Consider the following 27,492-nt stretch of genomic DNA (forward strand, 5'->3'; position numbering starts at 1 on the left):
GCTACTATATTTTCAAATAATTCTAAATTATATTGTAAAAGCAGTTGTATAGATTTGATTTAAATATGCAAGAAGCTTAAACATTTAAGTTTATTCAGTTATAACATACAAAATGCAAAATACAGATAGAATAGTAATTTTGTTTTGATATACAACCTCATTATGTACAAATAGTAAATTAATGTGAAGTTGATGGATATGCTTCTATAGCATTACCTGCAAGAAGATCAGTCATAAATTTTTTAAATTTGACATCTTTTGCATCATTAGATGATATTCTTTCTACAATTAATTTACGTTTCTTTGCTTGCAGTTCTTTTGTTTGCAATGAATCAGTTTCCCGTTGATTAATCATATCTATATGCTTTCTTTTGCAAGTTTCTATAGAATCAGGTTTTTGTGTTTCTTCTCTTGCACGACTTAGTTCAGCCGTTAAATCAACCATTTTTTGTTCCCACTCTTCAAGATGTTTTCTCATTTCAGCTAATTGTGTATCTTGATCATGTATTTTCTTTGCCTGCTCTTGTAATTTTAAGCTTTGTAATCTCATTTGAAAGCCCTGTCTTTTCATTCGAAGTTTCATTTTACCAATTTGACCTTTTATAGACAGAACAGATAATTTATTCTTTTTAGTACGACTATAAATTTTCTTGAAAGTCTGATTCAATTTTTCTGAACTAAAATTGTGTGGCAGTGTTACACTGTTTGAACTTGTAGTATGATGAGAAATCATTAAACTTCCACTTGGCAAATCATAAGAACCTACATTACTAACAACTGAAGTACAAATACTGTGTTTTAGATCTGGTAAAATTTTTTCATCAAAATGTTCCATAGCCATGCTACTAATATCTCTTAACTCTTGAAGTATTTCATGAGCCCTAGGTGGAGTTTTAGAATCCCGAATTAAACGAAGAACTCGAAAAATCTCATCGATTACCTGATGCAAAAATATATATTAATTAAACATATATCAAGAGAGCTAAAATTATTAATACTATACCTTTCCAGGAATGAAACAACACAAATTAAGATCCACATATTTTATAAAAGTCATGGATAACATAGATATTCTTGTTTCAATAGCTGTTAATATATCACAATGACGTGCCAAAGGATGACTCCTTCTTTCTGATTCTCTTCGTGGTAATTGACTTTTTACTGCACGCAAACATTGTGCATGATATTTTTCCATCAAATTGAAACCTCGGTTTAATAACTTTTTACATATCCGATCAAATTGTTTACAAACCTGTTACAATTTTTTTAAAAACTTAATATATGAATCTAACCAAACAATAACATACAAGAAAGATAAAAATAATCTTACAATTCTATATCGAGAAATATCATCGTACGAAAGGTTAGACAAAATTGTCTCTAAAACAATGTCAGGCAGGTTTATTAATTGCAACATATCACTGTTCTTGTTTTAATTAAATTCTTAACACTTTCACTCAAGTGAAATTTTAAAAATATTATTAAATTATATCCTTTTCAAGTTAATGCAATAGTAGTAAAGATGGTGCAGCTTTAACTATGGTGCATACAATTACGATTACAATGTTTTGACCGACCGATGACCTATAAACAAATATAGCTATTGCACATGTATCTGTTTATAACGTAGTTTGCTATCTACATTCTTGCAACGTAATGAATTTGCCAGTTCCCTTTCTAACTTTCATATAGCTAATGGCCGGATGTAACGCACATCAGTTTTAGCTGCCATATTGTTGTGTCACGTGATGAGGGAGTAGCGAGGTGAATGCGCCGGGTCGAATTCGTGACGAAGAGTTAAAAATTTGGACATCATCGTCTACTACGAATCCAATTACAAGATGGATGTACGAAAAGTGACAGAATTATTACGAGCCACAATCGACCCAGTGCAACAAAAGCAAGCTGAGGAGCAATTAAATCAGGTGAGTCAACTGATTGAAAACGTGCTTAGATGACCAATACTCCAACAGAAACATGTGCTCCATTCCTAGCATTTTCCGTCATTATTATTCATCTTTTATATTTTCTTCATTATTATTCACCTATGTATATATGTATACATATATAATTAATCCTTCTAAAACACATTCAGGAAAATAAATCTTTTTATCTTTGTTAGCTAATAATTTGATTTTTTTTATTAATTTTAATTTTCGAGAGGACGACATTTAACCAAACTCATAATTATGTGGATCTAGAAATTTTTGTTACATATTCTTCCATGAAATAACATGGATAAATTTTTTAACATTTTAAAACATTATTTTATTGTCTATCAATTCTGAAATACTTACTTATTACTTAATTATTATTACTTAAAAACATTCTTTTTCATTTACAAGATACTTCTAATTTGTTATAATTTAATACTATTATTTATTAACGCTCTTCATCTTCATTTGTACTATTAAATGTATGCATTATACTGTTTATATACTCTATTGAACATTAATAAAAATGAATTATTATTTTATATTTCAAATTGTAAAAGATTATATTATAGTTACATATAATGGTATACATACAATAATAACTACACTAGACTAGATTTATAATTTAAAGGATTCCATAATGTTTTCAGATTCAGAAAATTATTGGTTTTGCACCAACACTACTTCAAGTACTAATGACTGCAGAGGAAATGACTGTAAGACAAGCTGGTAATTATTAAGATTAATTTTTTTTAAAAAAAAAGGGAAAATTAGTTAACTAATGATAACTTAATACCAATTTAGGTGTTATATATTTGAAGAATTTAATTGCAACAAATTGGGCTGATAAAGAAGATGAAAATGGGTCAGTCAAGTTTACTATTCATGAACAAGATCGTGCAATGATCCGTGATACAATTGTTGATGCTCTTGTACATGCACCAGAACTTATTAGGTAATATTTTCTATTATAATCACATTTTCAATTGTAGAAAGTATATAATATATATATGTAACATGGTACCCTTATAAGTAATCTTAATCAATACATTCTTTTGTTGATTTAGAGTACAATTGGGTGTTTGTGTTAGTAATATAATTAAACATGACTTTCCTGGAAGATGGACACAAATAGTGGACAAGATCACAATATATTTACAGAATTCAGATGCTTCTTGCTGGCCAGGTGTTCTCCTTGCACTCCATCAACTTGTCAAAAATTTTGAGTATGTCTTATTGGACTTTCTTATTCAAAGAAAAAATTATTACCAAAACATGACATATTACATATGTTTTAAATTGCAGTGATAATAGTAGAAACATTTACTGGTATATTTTTTAGATATAAGAAGGCAGAAGACAGAGGACCATTAAATGAAGCAATGAATCTCTTGTGTCCTATGATTTATCAATTGATATTGCGACTTTTACCAGATCCTTCAGAACAATCAGTATTGCTGCAAAAGCAGATATTAAAAATATTTTTCGCCCTTACACAGGTATACATTTTACTTTTATAGATATTAAACATATTATTCTATATAAAAGTATGTAATCACTTTTTTAAGTGATATAATTTATGATTTTTCTTTCAGTATACACTTCCTTTAGATTTGATTTCAAAAGAAGTTTTTTCACAATGGATGGATGTGGTACGACAAATAGCTGATAGACCTGTTCCACCTGAAACCAACAATCCAGATTTGGATAACGACGAACGAGCTGAATTGCCATGGTGGAAATGTAAGAAGTGGGCTCTTCATATTTTACGCAGAATGTTTGAAAGATATGGAAGTCCAGGAAATGTAACTCATGAGTATAAGGAGTTTTCTGGGTGGTATTTAAGAACTTTTAGTGGAGGGATACTTGAAGTCCTTTTGAAAATTTTGGACCAATATCGAAGAAAGATATATGTATCACCTAGAGTGATTCAACAATCAATTAATTATATTAATCAAGGGTAAGCAGTAAATTCAAACAATAATTCTATTAAGTTACAAGCTACAGTTTGAAAATTCTCTGTTTTAATGTATAGAGTAAGTCACGCATATTCATGGAAGCTTTTGAAACCACACATGTTTGAGATAATTCGTGATGTACTCTTTCCAATACTCTCATATTCTGCAGCAGATGAGGAACTTTGGAATAATAATCCACATGAATATATTAGGGTCAAATTTGGTGAGATGATTTATTTAAAAATAAAATATATCCTCTTTGTGTATACTTTATCTTTTATTATTTTATTTTAATAAATGATATAATTTATTACTTTCTAGACATTTTTGAAGACTTTGTGTCTCCAGTAAGTGCAGCACAGACCTTATTATATTCTGCGTGTAAAAAACGTAAAGATATGCTCCAGGAAACTATACAATTTTGTGTGGAAGTACTAACTAGTCCAAATGCAGACCCTAGACATAAGGATGGCGCATTGCATATGGTAATTATCTTTATGTAGAAAAGTATTTTATAAAGTAGAAAATATAAAACATTCTAAAAATCAGTTTTCTTTAGATTGGGACTTTAGGGGATGTATTAGTAAAGAAGAAAGTTTATAAAGATCAAATGGATAAGATGTTACTACAATATGTTCTTCCAGAATTTAGTAGTCCTCATGGACATATACGAGCGAGAGTAAGTAATCCGTATATTGTTATTTATTAAAATTTATTGATTATTTGATTTGTAATCCTTTTATGATTATTATACTCCAGGCATGTTGGGTATTGCATTATTTCAACGAAATAAAATTTAAGCAAGAACAAATATTAGTTGAGGCAGTTCGATTGACGGCGAACGTTCTTCTGACGGACCAAGAGCTACCTGTTAAGGTAGAAGCTGCTGTTGCTTTGCAAATGCTTCTTACTGCTCAAGAGAAAGCAAAAAAATATGTAAAACCTCTAATTAAGCCTATAACCCTTGAATTATTAGCTATTGTACGAGAAACAGAAAATGATGATTTAACAACCGTTCTTCAAAAAATTGTTTTTATATATCCAGACCAACTTATGCCAATCGCAGTTGAGATATGTCAACATCTTGTGAGTATTATTCCTTTATTTCTACCCTTTACAAAGTAAATTAAGATATTGAAAAAAATCTTATTAATATTTTTTAGGCTGCAACTTTCAGCCACGTGCTCGAAACAGATGAAGGCAGTGACGAAAAAGCTATTACTGCCATGGGATTATTAAATACAATAGAGTCTCTATTAAATGTAATGGAAAATCAACCAGAAATCATGGCACGATTGCAACCAACAGTGATTCAAGTTGTGGCTCATATTTTTGCAGAAAGTGTCATGGGTAACGCAAATAATAATAATGAAGGCATAGATATTAAATGTAATATACACTTTATTTAAATGACTGGTAATGTATTTTTGTATTTTAGAGTTCTATGAAGAATCTTTTTCATTAGTTTATGATCTTACGGTAAAAACAATATCAGGAGATATGTGGAAAGTTTTAGAAATGATATATCAGTTATTCCAGAAAGATGGTTTTGAATACTTTACTGATATGATGCCTGCTCTTCATAACTATATTACAGTTGATACTCCAGCATTCTTATCAAATGAAAATCATATATTGGCTATGTTTAATATGTGCAAAGCTGTATGTTGATCATGTTTTTATAAAAATTGAAAAAGACGTTGTTTTTAATATATTTTGTTAAAAATTTACTTTTTATTTGTACATATTAGGTATTAACAGGGGATGCTGGAGAAGATCCAGAATGTCATGCTGCCAAATTATTGGAAGTCATAATCTTGCAGTGTAAAGATCATATTGATCAAGTAAGCTACACTCTAGATGTATATTTTAATGCGCGTTTTAACCTAACTTTATTTTATAAGAATGTGACAAATTTTATATATAATGTTATTCTTTTAGTGCATACCTTCCTTTGTACAATTGGTATTAGAACGTTTGATGCGTGAAGTTAAAACATCTGAGTTAAGAACAATGTGTTTGCAAGTAGTAATTGCAGCACTTTATTATAACCCAGCACTTTGTCTTGAAACAATGGATAGATTACAAGGAAATTTTACACAGTCGACAGAACCAATTACTTCACACTTTGTTAAACAATGGATTCACGATACAGATTGTTTTTTAGGGTGAATTATTTTAATTGTTCAATAATGATTGCATTTTTGTTTTATAATTAAATATTATAAATATTAATTGATACATTTTTATAAAAACAATATTTACATTATTTAGGTTGCATGATAGAAAGCTCTGTGTTCTTGGATTGTGTACTTTAATCGGTATGGGTCCTGCAAAACCACCAGCAGTGAATGAATGCGCCCAGCAAATCATCCCATCTTTGATTCTACTTTTTGATGGACTGAAAAGAGCCTATGCAGCTAAGGCATCTGACACTGGTGACGAAGAAAATGAGGAAGATGATAGCGATATCGATGAAGGTAGTAATTTCCATTTATCCTCCTATATCTCTTTTCATTCATTTTTATTTTCAAAAACTAATAGTGCTATCAATATATTTATACAGAGGTTTTATCGTCCGACGAAGATGAAATCGACGATGCTAGTCAAGAATATTTGGAAAAGTTGCAGGAAAAGGTGACAAGGTCATCTACACAACATGGTTTTAATGTATCAGCTTCAATTCAAGATGGACATGGTGATCACAGATCAGATGACGATGATGATAACTCAGAATATGATGCTAATGAGGAAACTCCACTTGAATACTATGTCACACCTTTAGATTCAGATGATATGAATCAAGATGAGTACATTGTTTTCAAAGAAGTAATGCAAAGTGAGTAATCACTATATTCTTATGCTTCCCTTCTATTTGTTGGATGAAGTACATACTCAAATTCTTTTTTATTTACAGATATTGAAAGAACAGATACAGTTTGGTATAGAGCATTGACTGGTCATTTAACTGCAGAACAGCAAAAGGCATTACAGGAAATTATTCTTCTAGCAGATCAGCGTAAAGCAGCCCTTGAAAGTAAAAGAATCGAACAGAGCGGTGGTAAGCCTCCCTTTTATTGATATAAAATATAGGCAAAAGTTTGCTTTCGAGATGTATTACACTAAAATAATATGCATATATTTAATGTTTTTGTTTTAGGTTACGCCTTTCATTCACAGACTGTACCTACATCGTTCAATTTTGGTGGAACACTTTTAAGCCGATAGACACCCGATCGTTTATATTCTTAGCTTAAGTAAGTAAATAAATTGTGAAGCATCCAAGTCGAGTATCCTTAACAATGCAGTATATGTTCCCACTCCGTTAAAACCGAGTTGCACACGAGTTGAATTCAACATGAAAGAAGCTCTCATTTTTGTTTGTTTCTCCACGTTTTTGACTTTCATGACTATAGCTCGGTACATACAACAATGGTAGCATCCTTTCGAGCGTTTGGAAATCTATTCCACGATGGAATCTGCGGAGAAGCACGCTTCTTCTCATAACATAACAGTAAAACGTAACTAATTCTCATGGTAGAAAAAAATGCATCTAGGATAAATAAAGATAGTAATTTGTATTTTTTAATATGAAAGATATTTTTGATCATTGTTATTTCGATTTCCAGATTCCAGGGAATATGTTCTGATCTCGATTTCCAAATCGCTGTGCTTCTTCGCCGAGCTCACGCTAATCCATCGTTCAGCGCGATCGAATCTTTTTTTTTGTACGAGAAAGAAAAAGATATGTATGAAACTAAAAATGGAAGGGTGAAAAGAGAGAAAGAGCGCGTGTATGTATGTATGTGTTTGAAAAAGGAAAGCAGACGAAAAAGGAGAAAGTAGTTCGATTGCTTTTGAAGCGCTCGAAAAAGTGCCTTCAACATGCTCGACGCGGATGGGACCTAACTTAAGCAAAGCAAATTGGATCGAGGCTCGGACGCTTCTCTAGTTTGTAAGTTTCCTAAACAATGTGCTAGAGTATAATAAATTAATGCTAATTAAAAATGGAAACTTAAAGAACTTAACAGCCTTAATTTCAAAAACATTAATTGTGATAATATTTTCAAAAGGAAATTAAATTGATGTAGAATTATATCACTTTGTACATTATATTACAAGTAAAAGTCATGTACAAAGTTTATGACTTACTAAGTTTCTAATTTAAAGACATTAGTTAAGCTAAGTCCTGTTTTGTAAAAATTGTATAATGCTTTATTAACCATTTTTTATTCATTTATTTGAAGGAATAAAATAAAATTTGATAACAGTTCCGCATAGTAACATTGGTTATCATATCTGACTAGAAAAATGGAAGTTGTATAATTAGGAACAGAATTGACTAACAATTAAAATGCAAAATTTTTTCGTTAACAGCCTTATATTCCACTTTCGATCGATACATAAGTTAAGTTACGTGATTTTAAATGAAGAACTTAGCAGGATATATACATATATCCATTTATGGAAAATAATTTATATCCTGCGAAGTAACCCTCAGGGCGGAGATACATTTATAAGAGGAGCTGCGATTATTGAAATTGTAGATACATTTGCTGTTACATATGCGCATATATATATATATATATATATATACACACGCACACATTTTTAAAAATAAGATTAGAACAATTCTAGTTTTAGAGATATTACGAAATTTTCATTTGGGTATAGAAGATTGTAGTTAAAAATAAATGTTTAAATACAGAATAATTATACGCTTATTTTCATGTTTAATCTTGCAAGAAGCGTATCTAATAAAGCAGTAACTTCTAATCATTAATGGATGTACTTTCAAAAACAACTTTAATAATCGTTATTAGTAATATGTTCCGTTTTCATTATATATACTAACGAATTAACAGTTGAATAAAAGGCATACAAGTGTAAATACAATTTCAATTCTTTGTTGCATTTGAAAGAAAAAAAAGTACAGAAAGGAAAAAAAGTATCCCACAACTCCGAGAAAACAGCACATCGGTGGTATTTTTTACCGATGGTTTATTGACCAAAGGTACGAAGCACTCATGAAGACGCAAAGAGGCCCGTTAAAACGAATGAGATGGATGAGAGGAACACGTTTAGGGCATGAAGGAGTTCTACTCTCGATCTCTTTCCTCAATGTGTCCTCGGATAAAGTGAACGTTAATGTCACTTGAGACACCGTTCGAAATAAAACGCGCCAACATAGCCACCTCTCATTGCTTTTGCTACATTCTGCTCAAACGCTCTCCTATTATTTTGCAGGACCTCCGCAGCATCTTTATTCAATGGATCTTCTGGATTTGGTTCCTAAACAAATAATATCTTTTCATAAGAATTTCTTTGCTCAACTATATACAAATATCTAACATATAACGAATTTGATATAAATTAAATAATTAAGCATTTATGTAGAAAATTCTCTACTTTGTTAAAGAAAATGTAATAATTTTATGTTATACTAAATACCAAGAAAAGATATTGTAATCCATAAACAATAGAATTAATTGTAAGGACTGGTTTCCAATCTTCTCTTAAAATATTTAGACACACATTGCCATCCAAGTCAATATTAGGATGATAAACTTGTGTTTCACATTTTACTTTAGGTGGCTCATGTGGATAATTTGGTCCAACTTTAAAGCTGAAGACAAATCGACCACCTCTATAAAATCCCTAAAAAATTTTTAAATCATTACCAAGTTGTATATATAAAAAGAAAAATGTTCTTACCTCATCTGGACAAATAATTAGCTTAAAGCTGAGAAGGTCGTCTGGATCAGGAAACTCTGTCCCACATGTTTTTGGAAGATTAAGTTCATTTATGTCTACATAAAATAAAATTTTTTTAACGTACATGTTAAACAATAGAAGAAAAAATATATTTCAATTATTCAAGTTACACAAGGTTATTTAATGGTTGAAATAATGAACAAAACATTTTTAATTTACGATAGTTTTAAATATTATGGAAATATTAATATTAATAACAAGAAATATAAAAATAAATCAAATCATATTTGTTTATTAAGGAATTTTCTTTATAATAATCTTTTGAATAATTCTTTGTTGCTTCATTGGATATAACCATATATTTCTATTATTTATTAAGTTAACTTCTTAAAGTTAAGTTTTTAAGTTAAAGTTAGCTTAATTTGTCAAAACGTTATAAATAATATTTTATAAACAAGTTATAACATTTTTGCTCACAAATCAACAACTTCAAGAAATACGGAAATAAATCAATTTGCAAATTCTGCATATATGTATATGCAAGGTAAATGAAAGCAAAGAACTAAATATATAATATACGCGTAATATGGTATCAATAAAAATGGACAAATATTGACTGTTACAAAATTTAAAACTAACTACAACGTTGAATCTTAACAAAACTTTTAATCAGCTTTTAATCGATACGTTTTAGTCTTTATATATTAAGTTGGATTTATAGTAATAAATACAACAGACATTGTAAAGGAGACTATGAGTAACCGACAATAAACCTTTTGTGATTCTCAGTTGTGCTGCAGATGCCTTCTTTTGCGTGCCAGTTTTCGGCGACTCGCCATCCTTTTTCGCCTGTTTTAACGAGAATAATTTGATCATGATAGAGTGGCGGTGCCCGGCGTGGAAGGCACGAAAGTCTTCTTCCTCGATCGACCACGCGCGCAGCTACGATGCACGCAACAAAACTTTTTGACAATGGAAACAACTACTGTAAATTTACGACTGGTTTCACGTGGACGGAACAGAACTCGATTCTGTTACGATCACGGTATTAAAGTACCATTTTTCATACAGTAAAGCCTGTATTTCATTTATGTGTATATGCACGTGACATGTTCCAGATTAAAATTAAGTAATTAATTCTTTTCGATTAAGACAAATTTTTTGCAATTATGTTTTTGATATTTACCTATAATAATGTAGATTATGGAATATTGATAATTTATTTCATCAGTTTTGAATTAATTTAGTGTCTCATAATTCAGAGGAGCGTAGACTGAAGATTAAATGTTACATAAACTACAAGGCAATTTATGAAAGTCAATTATTATTATTATTATTAAACGCTTATAATAAGTACGATATATTATGATTTGAAGATGTAGAATGTCAAATGTTTATATTACGTTATCATAAGTATAAACGTATAGAAAAGTATTTCGCATGCATTTCTTGTTGTTCAAATATGATTGGAGATCGCTTGTAACGATTTGAGATTCTACCAATCATAATAGTTCACATATATTGGAAACCTTTATTCGTGCAATGAAAATATCTTTCTTGGTATCGTTGAGTATACGAACAATTATTTGCTGCTACAAGGGAAAATGTATAAACACTATATACCTAGATGGTTCAATGTTCGTTTCGAATTAGAGTGAGGTTTAAGACGTCAATGGCTCGCATTAGTTGTGCATGTTGCTTGTAACGATCAAAAAGTAACGAGGTAGCGTTTTGTGATCCGCAAGTATTTTTTAAGTGTGACAGTAAACGACGACACGATGGCTGGGATCCGCGATGAGATTTTAGCTAACTTTCAGGTGATGTATTGAATGATTAATTATTCGCCAATATTAAATACAAAATAGAATTTTAGGTTATGCTGTATGCATTAATGACATTGACAGTAGTAAAAAAAAAGTGTATAAATATAAAACAATATTTTCGTTTGTTTTGTCTTCGATCTGTCAAAATTTTAGCGATATTTTAAAGTATATAAAAAGATAAGCATACACATACATAGGGTGGACTGAAAATCGTAGTACAACCAAAAAGAAAACGATTCTACGAAAAAAGATAAGTAAAAAATTTAGTATGGTTTTCTCCTTTGAGAATTTTCAAAAAAATTCTCATAGTTCGTTTTATTAAAAAAAAAAAAAAAAAAAAAAAAAAAAAAAAAATGATTTTAAAAATTGGTCAATTTTCATATATTATTAATATTAAAACAATATTCTATGATGTTTAATTCTGTATATTGTTAAACGTTTTTTCACACTCTTTTTGTTTTTGTATTATTGTATTTATAAATCATAAAAACGGATAACAAAGACGGTAAAATCACAAGTATAGGAACAAACTTTAAAAAAGAATTCTGTCGTTAATTAATTCGAAAAATATTTTTTCTATTTTATATTAATATTTATATTAATTATTTATGAATAATATAAATAAATGTAAACTATTATTTTAGGCATGTACAGGAATTGATGATGTTGGTGATGCTATTAAATATTTAGAAGAATCAAATTGGGATTTATTGGTAACTTTTTGTATAAATTCATTTATGTATTATATTTAAAAATGCATTAGAACTTAAGTGATATTATATCATATCATATAGGCGGCAGTAAATCAAGCTATGCTTCATGTTACACAACAATTACCTTCTGAAGTAAGTCCAGATATAGAAATGATAGAAGAAATTGAAAGAATGCCTCAGGCACATTCATTATCATCCCAAACCAATTGTGATCCTAAAAGTAATTCCAAAGTAGAAGTAACAGAAAATTCAAAACCAGGGACAAGTAAACCTAAAAGTTGTGAAAGAGAAAGAACTCTTACATTCCATATTAACCATCTTAATAATGAATATAAAATAAATTTGTCTGAGTTTTCATCATTAAGTAAGTGATTAACACTTTATTATATTGTTTGTATACAATAATTAAAATGTGAGTTTCACATACATATCTTTTCAGAGGATCTCAAACAGCTTATATGGGTACAAACAAATGTGCCACCTTGCCAACAACGTCTGTATGGGTGGAAAAAAGAGCCAAAATCAGATTATAGATCGTTACAATCATTAGATTTACCTAAAGAAAATACATTGTATATGTCTCCTGCAACAGAAGATGTTGATTTAACAACTGATATGTAAGTAAATTTTCTAAAAAATGATCTGTTTCATTCTATAAAATATTTCAATTTTATGTATAATTACACATATTTATTATTTTTGTAGAGTGAGTTTATCAAATCGAATGACTCAAACATATACTTTGAACATTAAAAATGAAATAAATAAGGAAACATATAACTTGAAATTTCCTGGAACCAATACAATTTTGGATGTAAAATCTGGCATTTATTCATTAACAGCTGTTCCAGTTCGAAATCAACAATGGAAAGGCTGGCCAAGTTCAGTAAAAAACGATAATGTTATGTTAGCTCAGAGTGGAATTTCTTATCCAGAACATGATCTATCTGTTAATGAAATCCCCATAAAAAAAGAAAGAAAGGTATAGTAATAATTAAATTGCAGATATATATAGCTTTAAAATAATACTTATGTACTTACAGGAAGTTATAGACCTAGTTGAGAGTGATAGTTCTATAGATGAAGATGATATAGAAGATGATGTTTTCGTAGATAATGTCAGATCTACAAAAACTCAACGTCTTAGTACGTACATTAAATTTTTTAATTTAATTTTACATTATCAATAATTTATTTAATTTATTTTTAGTGCCAGAAAATGTAACAGATGAAACAATAGGTACAATGCATTTTGCAGAAGAATTTGAAAAACGGTATGGGCCAGCACATCCAGAATTTTTTACTGGTACATTTAAAGATGCCGTTAAAGAATCATGTTTAAAGCCTGCAAAAGAGGTTTGTAATTGATAGAATTATTTATTTTAATTAATATTTTATATAAAATATAATTTTTTAATGTTACAGAGAAAATTGTTAGCTGTATATTTGCATCATGATAATAGTGTATTAGCAAATGTATTTTGCACACAGTTATTAAGTTGTGAAGCAGTACTCCAAGTTCTCTCAGCAAATTTCATTGTATGGGGTTGGGATATTACATTTGAATCCAATAAGCAAAAGTATATATAACAATAAAAGATAATTTTTTAATAACATCAAACCTTTTTCTTGCAAAATGCTTTTAATTTACAGATTTCTTTCATCTGTAAAACAAACATTAGGATCATTTGCAACATTAGCTATGGAAAATATAGATGTTGATACCTTACCTGCTCTTGTAATTATAATGAGAGCTAGATCAATTACAGAAATGTTTACAGTAATACATGCCAATGTCGGAGTAAATGAACTATTAACTAATTTAATTCACGTTGTTGAAGTATTTCAGGTAAATGAAAATTAATACATGATGTTAATATAATGTCTAGCATTACATTTTTTCAAAATAGGAACAAAGACGTACCGATATTGGTGTTGAAGAAGAAAGACAAGCTAGAGAAAGAGTAAAACAAGAGCAAGATAGAGCATATCAAGAAAGTTTAGCTGCTGACAGGTACATTAAGAATATACATATAATATTTTGATAAATATATATATATATATCCAAATTGTTTTAATTTCGATATAATTCTAGAGCGAAAGAAGAAGCGAAACAAATGCAAGAAGAGCTAGAAAAGCAACGAAAAGAACAAGCAGAAAATGAAAGGTTGGCTGAAGAAGCGAGAAAAGAAGCTCATAGACAAGCAGTAGAATCAAGTTTACCTCCTGAACCACAACAAAGTACTGGTGATGGAGTGCTAAAAGTACGAGTGCGGCTCCCGGCTGGGAAATTTTTGGAACGTAGATTTCAATCTGATACACCATTACAAACGCTTCTTAACTTCCTTATTGTGGAAGGTTACCCAACAGAAGAATACAAAGTTCTATGTAGTTGGCCTCGAAGGGATGTAAGTAGATGATGTAAGCACTTGAGTTCTCACTACATAAATGTGCTTCTCATTTTATTGAATTAAACGTGGATAAATGAGCTTTTTACATATGTGTCATTACTTTGTAATAGTGAAGTTAAAATTTATTTAATATTATTTTTTTATTTGTTTCAGTTAACTTCTATGGATTCGAAATTAACTCTTATGGATTTAAAATTCTGTCCTCAAGAAACAGTAATTTTAGAAGAACGATAAGTAACTTGTTGTAATTAAATTAAAATGTAGAAGTTAAACATTGCGATATTCTGAAAGTGTTATTTATTTAACAAGTTTTGAATAGTTATCAGTTAGTATGAGTTCAGTTTATTGTGTAACTACATTTTTATGCTGTATTTTTTCGTACTATTCATTCGTACGACAAATGTAGTCTTATATTATAAAAGAAGGTTCTTTCCATGCATGTGCATTGTATATTTTAAATTCCTAAAAATAAATTACATTTCAAAAAACCTCAAACAAAAGTAGCCTTTTGTTTGTCGTTACCATGATTGCAAAAAGCATTAAAGATATATTAAAGGAGTTCAATTTGTAACAAATATGAATGGAATTTGTAATAAAAAGATATATTTTGAATAACATTTAATTTTTTTTAAGAATTTGTATTATAAATATAAAGATGCAGCAAAAACGATATCACGCTTTATAAGTTTAATTGCTTCGCTAAATTTATTCTCTAAATCCGTATTTCCAATGTTTTTTGCTGCCTGACATAACTGTCTAAGAACTTCTTCCGAACGACGCATACATCTTATGATAGAACCTAAAATAAATTAAAATTGCATTATTCTCTAAAAATAACATGTAAAGGCCTTCAATAATCTAGTAAAAAAAAAAACAACAATTCTAAACATACCTTCAAATATGTCTGTCATTTTGCAAATTTGCAAAAAGGTAGCTCCTTTACACCAAGCATATACAACGTCCATTAAATACGGTTTAAATCGTTCTACATATGCGTCTTCATCTAATTCTAAATTAGCTTCTGTAGATACTTTTGCTATTCTTCGAGCTAAATCTTGCATTTGTCTGAGTGGACCACTTAACTCTTCAGTACACTTAGGCATCTCATTTGATTTGTCATCACAAACAAAACAACTAATTAACGCTACCATTTGCGGAACACTTAGCGAATTAAACAAACCATTAAAAATCATTTCTGTCATTAACAATTCATCAGCTCCATTCAGCTCACAAGCAACTCTGCCTTTTAGTTCTATCACATCTGATGCTGTACAATAGGCCATTCTTCGCAATACTCGTTTCCTACATTTTAGTTCATCCATTTGAAGTATTGATTTAGCTTGTTTTAATTCTAGTTTAGCTTGTTTTAGCTGATTACTTAAATCTTCTTTATGTAAAAATTGTTCATATAGAGTATTTACATCAGGATCCTACATTAACAGAGGGTAAAATATTTATTATTATTGTAAAAAATTAAAACTAAGAAAAAATATGTAAAAACAAAAGATGACTATTTTACCTTATGCAAAGGATGAGCATATAATTTTTCTTCTAATACTTCAATTTTTTTAACAATATCTTTGAAAGCTTCGTCTTCAATATGCATATCTGTAATAGGATTCAATAATGGTGGTCCATCAGGAAATCTTTTCTTTACTTCCTGTATCGTTTTTAATACACTTTTCCTGTTATCAGATGGTCTTAAATCTCTTGGATAATACAATCTAAGTGAACTAATTTGAGAAATTAATGTGTGTATAACAGGAACTACTTCCACATCACCTTCTTCTCCTTCATGGCAAGGTACAGGGCAACCTTCCTTGGAGTCTTTAGAAACATGAAGTAATATATCAATAATAATAGCAGTGCTTTCTTTCACTGGGTTTTTAGGGCTTCTCTTTTTAAAATTCACAATAATACCCCAATCAAACATTTCACTTTCATTTTTTACCTGCAATTACCAATATAATTATGAAAAAAAAAAATGATTTAAAATGTAAATAATATATGTAAATACATACTTTTACTAATCTTCCAGGTTGTAAAAATGGAAGTAAATATTCTGGCTTCGTCAAAAATGACCTAAACTCAGTGCTAAGATGGTCAAGTTGCTCACGTATATCATGATAAGAAGATATATGGTTATACCTGTCAATAGTCACTGCATTATATGCAATTTGCAAATCCTTCGCCTCTACGATGATACGCAGAAATAATATTTTATTCTAAATCATAATATTTAATAGGCGAAAAGATAATCCACTTACTGTTATATAAATCTGGAATAGATGCTTGATTTTGAAATTGATAAAAGCTCCTCTCAAGCATATATTCCGGATTAATTTCTTCAACTCTCAAAAGGTTCAAAACCATGTTATAAGTTAAATGAAATGCTGAATTAATAGGATCTGGTTTTCCTTGTACAATTGCTTTACCAACGACAGGGCTAACTTGTTCATCTATCATTAATATTACTATTCCTTTTTCATCTAAACCTCTTCTGCCTGCTCGACCAGACATTTGTATGTATTCTCCGGATGTAATCCAACGAAAATCTTTACCATCAAATTTTCGCGATGCTGTAAATAGAACTGTTCGTGCTGGCATATTTAATCCCATAGCAAAAGTTTCTGTTGCGAAGAGTGCTTTTATTAATCCTTCTCCAAACAATATTTCCACAGTTTCTTTCAAAATAGGTAAAAGCCCACCGTGATGAATACCTATACCTCGTCTTAAAAGCGGTAATACATTTTCAACTTGTGGCAAACGTCGATCTTCTTCGTTAAGAACATCCATAGCATTATTAAATACCTCATCTACTAACTTCTTTTCTTCTAATGTATTCAAATCTAATTTAGCCAATTGCATTGCGTATATCTCACAATCTTTTTTTGAAAAACTAAATATAATTACAGGTGCGAAATTTCTTTCCATAATCATCTTAACCATTTTAAAAATATTTGTTTGCCCAGCATTCGATGGACGAATACCTCCTTTCCGTCCTTTAGTATCCCCTTTAGCTGCATCACCATGATGCAAACAAGCCATTGCTCTGTTAAAATTTTCTTCTTTAAATTGTCCCATTTCATCTACAACCTACATATAAATATAAATATACAAATATATGTTGGTTATTTCATCATGGGCTACTTGTTTATTATAGTCTACAAACCAAGTGGATACCATCACCTCCAACAGGGAATATATAATGTTGTAAAGGAGTTGGTCTATAATCTGTATAAACAACATGACATGGTTGCTTATGTAAATGTGCAACCCATTCTACAAACTGTCTGGCATTAGGTATAGTAGCAGAAAGAAATACATAGTGCACGTTATCTGGTAATAATATTAATGTTTCTTCCCAAACAACTCCTCTTTCTTTGTCACGCATATAATGAATTTCATCAAAAATTACCCATCCAACTTCCCGCATTACCTAAATATTAAATACACTATTGAGATTCTAGAGGCTAAGAATATTATTAACATGTAAATTTAAAAAATATTTTAAAAAACCTCAGATCCTCGATAAAGCATATTCCTTAAAATCTCAGTAGTCATGATAAGCACACTTGCTGTTGGATTAATTGTAACATCTCCAGTTACTAAACCTGCATCCTCAAATTCTTCAAAAAATTCTCTGTACTTTTGATTACTTAATGCCTTTATAGGTGTTGTATAGATAACTCTTTGTTTATCTCTCAACGAACACGCTATTGCATACCTACAAAATTTTGTACATTATTTATTATTAACAATACATAGATTAATTAAAATATATCATTTTTTCAAATTTTAATACATACTCTGCAACAACAGTTTTACCAGCTGATGTATGTGCGGAAACTAAAACAGATTGATTATTTTCGATGCATAATATTGCTTCCTTTTGAAAAGGATCCAATACAAATTTGTATTCTTTTGCTGGTTTGCCTTGTTTATTTTCCAGGGATACATATTCATAATCTGGTGGAACTGCAACTTCATGTGTACATGACTCAATCGTTTCTATTGTATGTATTTTGATACGTGATGTTAATTCTTCTATACTATAAAAATTTGAAAATTTGAAAATATATTATTCAAAGACAATTATTAAGTGAACCAAATAAAACTTTGCAAATAACTTTTTGGTTAGAGGAACAACTACTGTACAGGTTGTTAGAAAAAAAAGTATCTAATACTTAAAGAGCTTATAGTACTCACTGAAAGGAGTAGAAAGATGTTTAATCAACATAGATTCTAAAAACAATTCTTATGATGTAAATTTAACTTTCATTATTTAGATGTATAGTTAACGGAAACATTGAATAAACATTTTTTACTGCTCTTGATAAATACTATAAGCCCTTATTTTTTACATCTTGCATCTTACTTTAAATCCTCCAATACAGGATCAGGTCGTAATTTTTTAGAAATAAACGCATCAGAATTATTTTCAAGTTCTCGTTTAGTTCCACTTTCTGCATTGGTTCCCCTGTGTGCATATTATTTCTTTTAATTAAAAAAATTCCTTGAATTTACTTTCAGACTGAATTTACATACATACTTATTTTACGAAGAGGTTATGTTTAAAAGTTTATACTAACTTTTCGTTTAACGATTCGTTTATATCTTCATTTCTTGACTTTATTGGAGTTGGAAGCACTTCTATATCTTCTGTTTCTTCAAAAACGTCAAACAAGTCTTCAGTAAAATTAGCCATTACAAATATAAATTTATACTCTGATCACAATTTTCATAGATTCTTTACAAAGATTACTGTTTACATGTATCGACGTTCTATATCGACTATTAAATATATCGAAAAAGTGGTCGACTATTAAATATATCGAAAGAGTGGTCGACTATCGATTAATTTAAAATTTTAACAAATTATGTATTTGAAACTTCATACTTTTAACATAAAAGAATTTCTAATCTCCAATAGAATAAAGTGCTTTAATTAATTTGAACATAAAATACGTAAGTAGGATCAAAAGTATTTTTATTATGAAGTTATAACTTATATATACATACAATAAAAAATATCATAGAGGATATTGAATAATTTATTTCAAATATACATCCATTTTCTTTACATCAATATATACGCCGATATCATCGCCATGTTTATTTCTCAAATGAATCTTATTTAAAAATTTTATAAATTTTATAATATGAAACATATTAGATCAAATAAAAACCAAAACTTTTGTAACTTTATTTTATTTTGCTATAGGTGGCAAAATAATGTATGTATTTGCTTAATTAATTTAGGCAACATAAACCGCAGGTAAAATGGATAATTTGTCTATTCGTTACGTGATTCCGGACGTGATAACACGTTGAAAGATAGAGGCCCTCGAATGGGTCGAGTTTATATGACGAAGAAGCAGGACTTTCAGTTTCTTTTAGGCGTTCGCGAGTGGAACGTCGTGAGTGTAACGGTCACGCTGGCACGCGCGTGAAAGTTTTGTATTCCGAGCGCCCAGCCTCCTCTATGCACAAAGTTTATTGACGCAGGAAGAAGATTGAAACAGATACTTAAAAGCGTATGTAGATATTCGAAAGCAATGAATAATTTAAAATTCAATTTTTATCCAATAATTTTATAATTACTATTACAATTGTAATTCTCAGTTAGTTATTTTTTTATACATCTTCTACTTTTTATCAACATACATATTCTTCTTCCTAGTTTTTCTTAGCTTCTCAGGTAGAGAATAGTTTTTAAATCTTTTTGTGATAATGAAGTATTATATTCAATAGTATGCAGTGAAGTCAATAGTTAATAACTAAAATAATTCTTAAATAATTAGATAAGCGGAGTATGCAAATATACATATGTATGTATCGGAAGAATGTACGGTTAAGAGCAGGGGTAGACTGGGACGTAAATTTTTAGCGTAAAATTTTAGACATTAACCATCCATTCTTAGTTCATTGATTAAATTCTACGTATAACGGTCCCAAAAACCCGACCGGCCCACCGGAAATTCCCCCAAACTGTTCGATGGCTAATCCGTCCCTGGTTAAGAGTGCATGGCAAATAACAATAACAATTACTGTAAATCGAGTATCATTTTTTATGAAAATTATTTGTGTCTTATAACGTTACAATATTTTACTCATAGAGATTTAATTTATTCTAAACTGTATGTGTATACATGTTTTAAAGAAACATGAATATATAGATAATGAATCTTTATAATAGAATCACCGTGTAAATCAATCGATTTGATCATAGAATGTATCAATCAATATGATCGAATGGTTTATATTACTATGTTTTAATAACAAATCGTACTTACGTATACCACAAGAATACCTACAGTATTACACTTGCGATGATGTTACTATTATGTGATATGTTGTTTCAACTACTTAGATCCTCTTGTTTAGTAATTTACTTTTGTTTTCAATTACGATAGTTCAACTTGGTAGAATAGGGCTCTATGGTGATTTACGAATAATCTTTTTCTTTTAAATGTTTAGTCAATTGCTAATTTATGTCAATTACAATTTAAGCGCGTATACCATCCTACCAATTGAAAATCAAAGATACCATGAATTTTAATAATATAGCAAGATAACGAAACAACGATTTGATTTAATAGAAGGCAAAGTAAAATTTGTATTACAAACAAAAATTTGCGAAGAATTCTACAAGTACGCGATACTCTGTGACGAGAATTGCGAAATGGAGTGAGTTTCAACAGAATGGCCATATGTTAGAGTCGAAGGATGAAGGTATAAGAACATGAAACGATCAATGGTCCACGAGTCATCGTGCCGTGAGCCGTGGATCGAAAAGTCAGGGCCTGTTCAGAGTTAATTTTTCTTAACCAATGAACGCATCCTCTGAAGGAATTTTAGTTGTTCATTTTCATAAACCATTGATTTTCGCTCTTTTGTACATTAAAAATTTCAATGTATCGTAATATTTCATAGTATTAGAACTTGATTAATATTTTAAGGATTTTTAAATAATAATCTAATCATGGAACAAATTGTGAAAAAAAAAAAAAAAAATGAAACAAATCATGGAACAACTTGATAACAAGTTACACGATTTTATTAGTTATCCCTCTGAAGGTTAATTATGAATATTCTCAAAATTATATCGCGTCTCTTTTTAGTTATAAAAAACATCTTGTGTGATGACATCTATTTTATTGACAGTTCGAATAATTTAGATTCTTTTTACGATAATTAAATTTAGTAAAAAAAGAATATAGAAAATAATGAACATCTCAGTCAGATGGAAACTAAATCACGTGTATCTTTTTGGGTAATGCATCGCATGTTGACTACCGAAGCACGTACACACATGGACCAGTAAAACTGACGTAATCCTTCGGTTCTTCGCTGAATATGCATGTACACTCATTGCCATGGAACAATTGTTATTTTTGTACTTTCTCCAGCGAAAAGAAAAGCTATAGGTATTACCCTCTGGCTATTTAGCCGATTCCAACGGCCAAAGTTCGTATATCCATTCAATGATACGAAACATAAATCTGCATATATGAAAGTTGTGGTTTGCCCGGGGCTATTTTGCCTTTCTTGTACCACCGAAAGAAAATTTTTATCGTATGATCGTCTCCTACTATATTGTCAACCAGCAATCTTAAAAGTTTTATTTCATATTTTACAGTTATACAGTACACACAATAATACTATGTTAATATTTATAAACTTCTCGCTTATTGCTAATTATTGCATTATTTTCATTCTATAAATTACAAAAATAAATAGCTACTTTGTAAAAAAAACAAGTAAGATAGACAGAAAGACGGAATATCAATCGATTATAAATTCTATACAACACTTTCGATGTCGTGAAAGTAAATAGAGAAAATCTTTTTTCTCTTTTCCGGATATTTACATGCTAAATTTTTTATTTCCTATGATTTTGTTGATTTTATTGTGTAAGAACTGTGTAATCCAGCATATACGACGTTTGAAAAAGAAAGTGCGTTTCGATTAATTCCTTTTTGTACATATTTGTATTTCTGAGGATCTGTTAGTCAATTAAAAGAACAAGTTCGCTGCTCTCAAGCGTAGATATGTAGCGTAACAGAGTGAAGTAGCGGGTATTTATTTTCAAGCTGTGGGGCGGTACGTTTTCATACGACGGTCCTGAATGAGTACGAGTGAAAGTTCGTGAGTTAAATATTTTTTGTAACTTCGTTTTGTAGATTGCTCGTACGTATGTACGAGCTTCCTATAAGATAAGTTACAGCACGCTATGTTCGCTTCTTAATGAGGAATAAAGTGTATATAACTATTTATATATTAAATTATAAAAATTAATCGTAGAATTGAGAAAAGGAACAAAAAAAAAAAAAAAAAAGAAAGAAAGAAAAATGGAGAAAGCGCACGTATTGTTAAATAAATAGAAAAATGACCGTAGTGGTGTATACTATAATTTGTTTACCAAAAAAAAAAAAAAAAAAAATTACAATTTGAGTTCAATTCGAGATTTGAGAAGAATAAATTCACGATTGAACATTCAATGATTACTTAATTAAATGACCCTAATCTAATAAACGTTTATACTTTTTTCTTTATTTCAACTTTATCCCTTCTCTTTTTGAACGTGCAAACTAATTGATATGTACTGAATTATTGTTTGTAGGTTTAATAGAAAACTTTTCCGATTATATAACGTATCTAAGAAATATTAAGTTTCTGACTAGAGCTACATTCTTCTCCAAACACAGGACTTTTGTAACGTCAATCGACATTCTAGGGTGTACCGTGTAATACCTGAACACCGGGCAGTGAGTTATAGTGACGTGAAAGTTTCCGACTGGAAGAAGCGGAATGCGGAGTGCTGGGCGCTACGGTGTGTACACTGATCCATGGTACTAGCACAGACGAGTACTCGTCTGTGGTACTAGGTAATTGTATGGCTGATACCATGTTTATTATACATGTTATACGTACAAGGCTACTTCTGGTATATTAGTCCGGCTGACCGATTCCCGTATCGGATACATATTTCATTTCTATGACTTGATTCATATGATAGTTATGTTTTAATATTGTTTTCAAGAAAATAGTTGATTATTTTATGAAACTTAAAGAGTTTAAAAATATAAAGATTACAAAAAATATTAATTAATCAATAACAAAATTTGTTTTCAAAAATTCGTTGTGTAAATAATTATTGCGAAAATATAATATTATCTTATATTTTCATCAGTCTGTAAAGAATGTCCTATATAACGTAATACTCGTTTCACATTGTCCAATTTCTTACGTGAACATGACGAATGTGAAAGCGACCTTGAAACTTGGATCATCCACCGCATCAATACTAAGCAGTATGTCCGATAAATATCTAGCCAAAAAAATGTTTACCTAATAGATTCGATCGTGCAGGTAGAATTTCAATGAAAAATTAAGTTGCAATATTAATTTAGTCAATCTGTAGATAAATGACGAATTAGGATTAGAAATTTCTTCTGTACAGTAGCAACAATCGATGAAATACTACATCGTAATTTTGTATTATAGATTCAGTGAGTATCAAGAAGAAGGCAAAGAATGATGCTGAAATATTAATGATAATGGAGGAACTTAAGAATGAAAACGCGTGGCTATTAGCCCGCGGACGATTATTCTAAAAAGGCATGCAACGGTGGTTACTGGCCTTAGATGAACCTGCATCTAATCCATGCGGTAACACCGTCATCAGCAACGAACCATCCGGGTACGAATACATAAATTCGTACACAATTTATACCCGTATGGCATATTCAATTATTTTTGAAAGTCATAGTTATTTATTTCTATTAATCTTAATAGCTTTTATCGATGGCACCGTTAAAAATACATAGAAGAATGTGATAGCTTTTTAAGACTTCGTGGGAATTTCATATAGGTGGTACTAGGTTGGATCGTAACAGGGGATGCTGGAACGCGGGAAGTTTTGTTCCAGTGCCGCGATCGCAACGGCCTTGGCAGTTTCAGGTGGGAACCAAACTAGCTCTGACAGTGAAACTACTAAATTGTCTTTATATGCGGCGAATGAGCGATTCACTTGCAATCCTGACAATCTGTACGCGGTACCACGAATTGGTTTACATGAGATAGAATGGCAAGTGAAACTTCTTATTTTATCATTGCAATAATTTATAAATTAACGTTAAATATATAGGTGTATATATAGTAAATAACTTTTTAACTAAATATTTTGAAATACTGATATAAAGTAGAAAAAATTATTCTTCAGGATAGAGGCTGACTCGCTAGAGGCTGATGTTTCAAGATTCGTAGCCGGTTCGTCAACAGTAACAACGACCACAACGCGAAATAATCTAAAAAAATGTTGCCGAACTTCGACCAGTTCCGGTTACTCCAGCCATTCTCCGCCATTGTCGGCTGGTTCATATTCTTGTTACACATCAGCAGTCTCCGGTCAGAGTCTCTTTCGAGGAATACCTTTAACAATGAAGGATCAATTCAGCGGAGGTCTTGCTGTAATTCATGAGAGCGAGTCAATTCCACGTCCTATTTGGCCGACTGCATTTCCCAATCCGCGCGAACTCTATCAGAGCGAAGAAAATCCCGAATATGATAGTAAGCAAATAGATTCTTTTTTTCTTTTAATTTCTTATAAAAACAGTAAAACATGTTGCGGTTTATAATAGCTTTGTACACATGTTACGGATGCAGTTGCGCATATACCTATTCATATTGCGATTGGGATTATGAAAAATCTGCAAGTATATCGGCGCATGATGTCCTCCTTGAATTATCTCAAACACTAAACTCTGTGATAGAAGGCAAAAATGCTATGACACCAGAAGAGATCTTGCACAATATCTCGTATAAGGTGGCCCAAGGAATTGGTTTGAAAGGAGGACTTTATGAGTACGTTTACCATAATTCCTCTTTTTTACCAAGCAAACGATCGTTCTTAAACGACAAGAATTCGTGTCTATTAAGTAGCAATAAAAATTCGTCGTCGAAAATCAATCCAGTAAACTCAAAACTTTACGATAATACACGACACCTTTATCTGCACAATCCATGGTACACTTGCTTATGCACTTGTGAACATACTCACAGATTTTTGTCGTCTTCTAAAAATGACAAACAAACCAAGACGCACGATGGATCAGAAAAAAAAGAAAATCCACCTGTTATACTTTTGATGGATAATCACTGTCAAAGAACAAATTCAGAATTAACACTGCAGAACGATAAAAACACATTTGAGTCGCACGTTTGCAAATGCTTAAATCGTTCGATTGCTCTCGATAAAAAAACGAAAAACGTATACGTGAATCGTTGTATTAGAAGTGATACGAAAGAAACGATCAATATTAACGAAGAAAACAAACAGGACCGGGATAAAGTTATTTCGAACGAACCAGAATACTCTATGGTAAGTCTATGTGAAATACTTCTCAGCTATAAATTTAACGCAGATTGTATAATCTTTTAACCGATTTCTTTACTCGATGCACAAATCGTTACAAATAGATCTAACTCTTTAGAGATAAAAGCAATTACTGCCGTATAATAGATTCATTACGTGTAATGTATATTCCTTTTTGCACATAATAACGTTAGGAGCAAATAACAGTATTCACAATGTCAATGTAACCAACGTATCAAGACTGATGTTTCAGCAGTTGCAGTGCAGTGACGGTGATTCATTCAACAAAGGTAAAATCTTCTCATCCAACAGAAATAATTGGGATTATCGTGTGCGAGGATTTGCCGAAGACTTAGATTTCACGCTCGACGTTTCACGAGCGGAACGCTTAGGTCGTGTAATTGCAAAAGCAAAACGAAAACGACAATGGTGCAGAGCTCTGACCGCCTTCTTCGGACTAGTCTTCTTTGTTTTAAGTGTCGTCATTGTTTCCTTATCCGTAACAAAAGGACGTAAAGTATTTGGAAGCATGTAATTCAATTTATAAATCATAACAACTTAATCAGAGTACTTTCGTAACTCTAGTAAAAATACTGACTGACACTTGCTTTATATGCTTTTAGTACCTTATATTGTTAAGCTAAAATAATAGGATCTAAATCCTGTTAGCAATATGGCTGTGACCATGTTTTCTTATGTATGAATATTAATATGCAATGTATATCCAGATAAAGTAATATTAAGTAATATAACTAAGATAAATGATAAGACATGAAAATTATATGATTAAAAATCTAGTTAAATGAATAAAGAAAATTAAATTTATAAGAGTTTAGCTGATTTTTCCTTGATAGCATAATTGTCTGTATTTTTTAAATTCATTTTTACTTAAAAATAAAACTATTAAAGATATATTAGGTATTTTAATGAAGGAAACGTTGGCTTGGATATAGAACATTATTTTAATTGTTGAAGTCAACCATTGCGCATGTTTTCACGGACGTGAGTATACAGTATACGTATAATACAACTAACGTTAAATAAAATTCGATAATTTGAAATATAGTAAAAAATAATACATCTAAAATTTAAGTTTTGATAAAAATATTATTCTTTTAATAGAATAAATTGTTATAAACTTAAATATTTAATACTTAATCGTATGATATAAAGGTTATATCCGTCTGTATATTTTCAGATTATCTCAATTATTTACTTGCTCGATTATTTTGAGTAATAGAAAGAAAAATACATTTGTTTGACTTAAGGTACGAATTCAATTTTTATTTACATTAATGATGTGAAAGTAGCTGTATAGAAAAATATAATTTTTAAGTTAATCAGTAGTTTAGTATATAATAACCTGCATTGTTCCAGATTTTATTCTAAATTGGCTTAAAATGGTATGTATACCATGTGTAGCTATACCAATATTACTCATTATATGGAGATTTTTGATACAGCCATTATTTATAAAATGGTGGCAGTTCAGAAACAAACAAATAGAATTAACAAATAATGAACAACCCCCACAACTTGTAAAGGAATGTAAAAATGG

The 27,492-nt window shown here is 30.3% G+C and overlaps 6 protein-coding genes across 18 annotated transcripts; 3 read left to right on the forward strand and 3 right to left on the reverse strand.

Moving 5' to 3' along the window:
• Positions 1-72: 72 nt before the first annotated feature.
• Pall (F-box protein pallbearer) lies at positions 73-1,582 on the reverse strand. Its single transcript, XM_072005065.1, has 3 exons — positions 1,331-1,582; positions 1,004-1,252; positions 73-940 (listed from the first exon to the last, which is right to left on the reverse strand). The coding sequence occupies exons 1-3, from the start codon at positions 1,415-1,417 to the stop codon at positions 179-181; spliced, it is 1,098 nt and encodes a 365-aa protein (XP_071861166.1). The 5' UTR covers positions 1,418-1,582; the 3' UTR covers positions 73-178.
• A 141-nt stretch (positions 1,583-1,723) lies between these two features.
• Positions 1,724-9,185, forward strand: Msk (importin-7 msk). 5 transcript variants are annotated; one of them, XR_011800026.1, is made up of 20 exons: positions 1,724-1,925; positions 2,585-2,663; positions 2,739-2,889; positions 3,002-3,160; positions 3,277-3,433; positions 3,530-3,894; positions 3,970-4,115; positions 4,214-4,377; positions 4,452-4,571; positions 4,652-4,978; positions 5,056-5,242; positions 5,331-5,554; positions 5,644-5,736; positions 5,834-6,060; positions 6,167-6,372; positions 6,459-6,731; positions 6,810-6,953; positions 7,053-7,149; positions 7,332-7,413; positions 7,522-9,185. XR_011800026.1 is itself a non-coding variant. In XM_072005054.1 (19 exons), the coding sequence occupies exons 1-18, from the start codon at positions 1,842-1,844 to the stop codon at positions 7,118-7,120; spliced, it is 3,174 nt and encodes a 1,057-aa protein (XP_071861155.1). In that variant the 5' UTR covers positions 1,724-1,841; the 3' UTR covers positions 7,121-7,149; positions 7,332-9,185. The 5 variants fall into 5 exon arrangements, 3 of the variants coding, with proteins under 3 accessions (XP_071861155.1, XP_071861154.1, XP_071861153.1); XR_011800025.1 differs by having other exon boundaries at positions 7,053-7,413; XM_072005054.1 differs by having other exon boundaries at positions 7,332-9,185.
• On the reverse strand, positions 8,853-10,633 carry Ubce2m (NEDD8-conjugating enzyme UbcE2M). Of its 2 annotated transcripts, none has more exons than XM_072005072.1 (4): positions 10,381-10,633; positions 9,608-9,702; positions 9,344-9,550; positions 8,853-9,184 (listed from the first exon to the last, which is right to left on the reverse strand). In XM_072005072.1, exons 1-4 carry the CDS (start codon positions 10,481-10,483, stop codon positions 9,044-9,046), a joined length of 546 nt encoding a protein of 181 aa, XP_071861173.1. In that variant the 5' UTR covers positions 10,484-10,633; the 3' UTR covers positions 8,853-9,043. The 2 variants fall into 2 exon arrangements, with proteins under 2 accessions (XP_071861173.1, XP_071861174.1); XM_072005073.1 differs by lacking the exon at positions 10,381-10,633 and adding an exon at positions 10,085-10,151.
• A 509-nt stretch (positions 10,634-11,142) lies between these two features.
• Positions 11,143-14,993, forward strand: Casp (Fas associated factor casp). 2 transcript variants are annotated; one of them, XM_072006284.1, is made up of 12 exons: positions 11,143-11,424; positions 12,075-12,143; positions 12,225-12,507; positions 12,583-12,760; positions 12,849-13,125; positions 13,187-13,289; positions 13,354-13,499; positions 13,569-13,723; positions 13,797-13,992; positions 14,054-14,157; positions 14,239-14,564; positions 14,708-14,993. In XM_072006284.1, the coding sequence occupies exons 1-11, from the start codon at positions 11,386-11,388 to the stop codon at positions 14,561-14,563; spliced, it is 1,875 nt and encodes a 624-aa protein (XP_071862385.1). In that variant the 5' UTR covers positions 11,143-11,385; the 3' UTR covers position 14,564; positions 14,708-14,993. The 2 variants fall into 2 exon arrangements, with proteins under 2 accessions (XP_071862385.1, XP_071862384.1); XM_072006283.1 differs by having other exon boundaries at positions 11,144-11,424; positions 14,239-14,551.
• On the reverse strand, positions 14,835-19,334 carry Mtr4 (exosome RNA helicase Mtr4). Its single transcript, XM_072006282.1, has 10 exons — positions 19,147-19,334; positions 18,933-19,034; positions 18,364-18,606; positions 18,074-18,281; positions 17,727-17,993; positions 16,822-17,650; positions 16,576-16,748; positions 16,074-16,505; positions 15,447-15,984; positions 14,835-15,353 (listed from the first exon to the last, which is right to left on the reverse strand). The coding sequence occupies exons 1-10, from the start codon at positions 19,260-19,262 to the stop codon at positions 15,196-15,198; spliced, it is 3,066 nt and encodes a 1,021-aa protein (XP_071862383.1). The 5' UTR covers positions 19,263-19,334; the 3' UTR covers positions 14,835-15,195.
• Positions 19,335-19,940: 606 nt separating this feature from the next.
• On the forward strand, positions 19,941-26,732 carry LOC139988100 (uncharacterized). Of its 7 annotated transcripts, none has more exons than XM_072005084.1 (7): positions 19,941-20,091; positions 23,295-23,445; positions 24,065-24,260; positions 24,432-24,647; positions 24,783-25,129; positions 25,201-25,940; positions 26,191-26,732. In XM_072005084.1, exons 4-7 carry the CDS (start codon positions 24,460-24,462, stop codon positions 26,467-26,469), a joined length of 1,554 nt encoding a protein of 517 aa, XP_071861185.1. In that variant the 5' UTR covers positions 19,941-20,091; positions 23,295-23,445; positions 24,065-24,260; positions 24,432-24,459; the 3' UTR covers positions 26,470-26,732. The 7 variants fall into 7 exon arrangements, with proteins under 7 accessions (XP_071861185.1, XP_071861180.1, XP_071861179.1 ...); XM_072005079.1 differs by having other exon boundaries at positions 24,065-24,295; positions 26,188-26,731; XM_072005078.1 differs by having other exon boundaries at positions 26,188-26,731.
• The last annotated feature ends 760 nt before the right edge of the window (positions 26,733-27,492 follow it).

The sequence above is a fragment of the Bombus fervidus genome, chromosome 6 (assembly GCF_041682495.2).
Source record: "Bombus fervidus isolate BK054 chromosome 6, iyBomFerv1, whole genome shotgun sequence".
Lineage (NCBI taxonomy): Eukaryota > Metazoa > Arthropoda > Insecta > Hymenoptera > Apidae > Bombus > Bombus fervidus.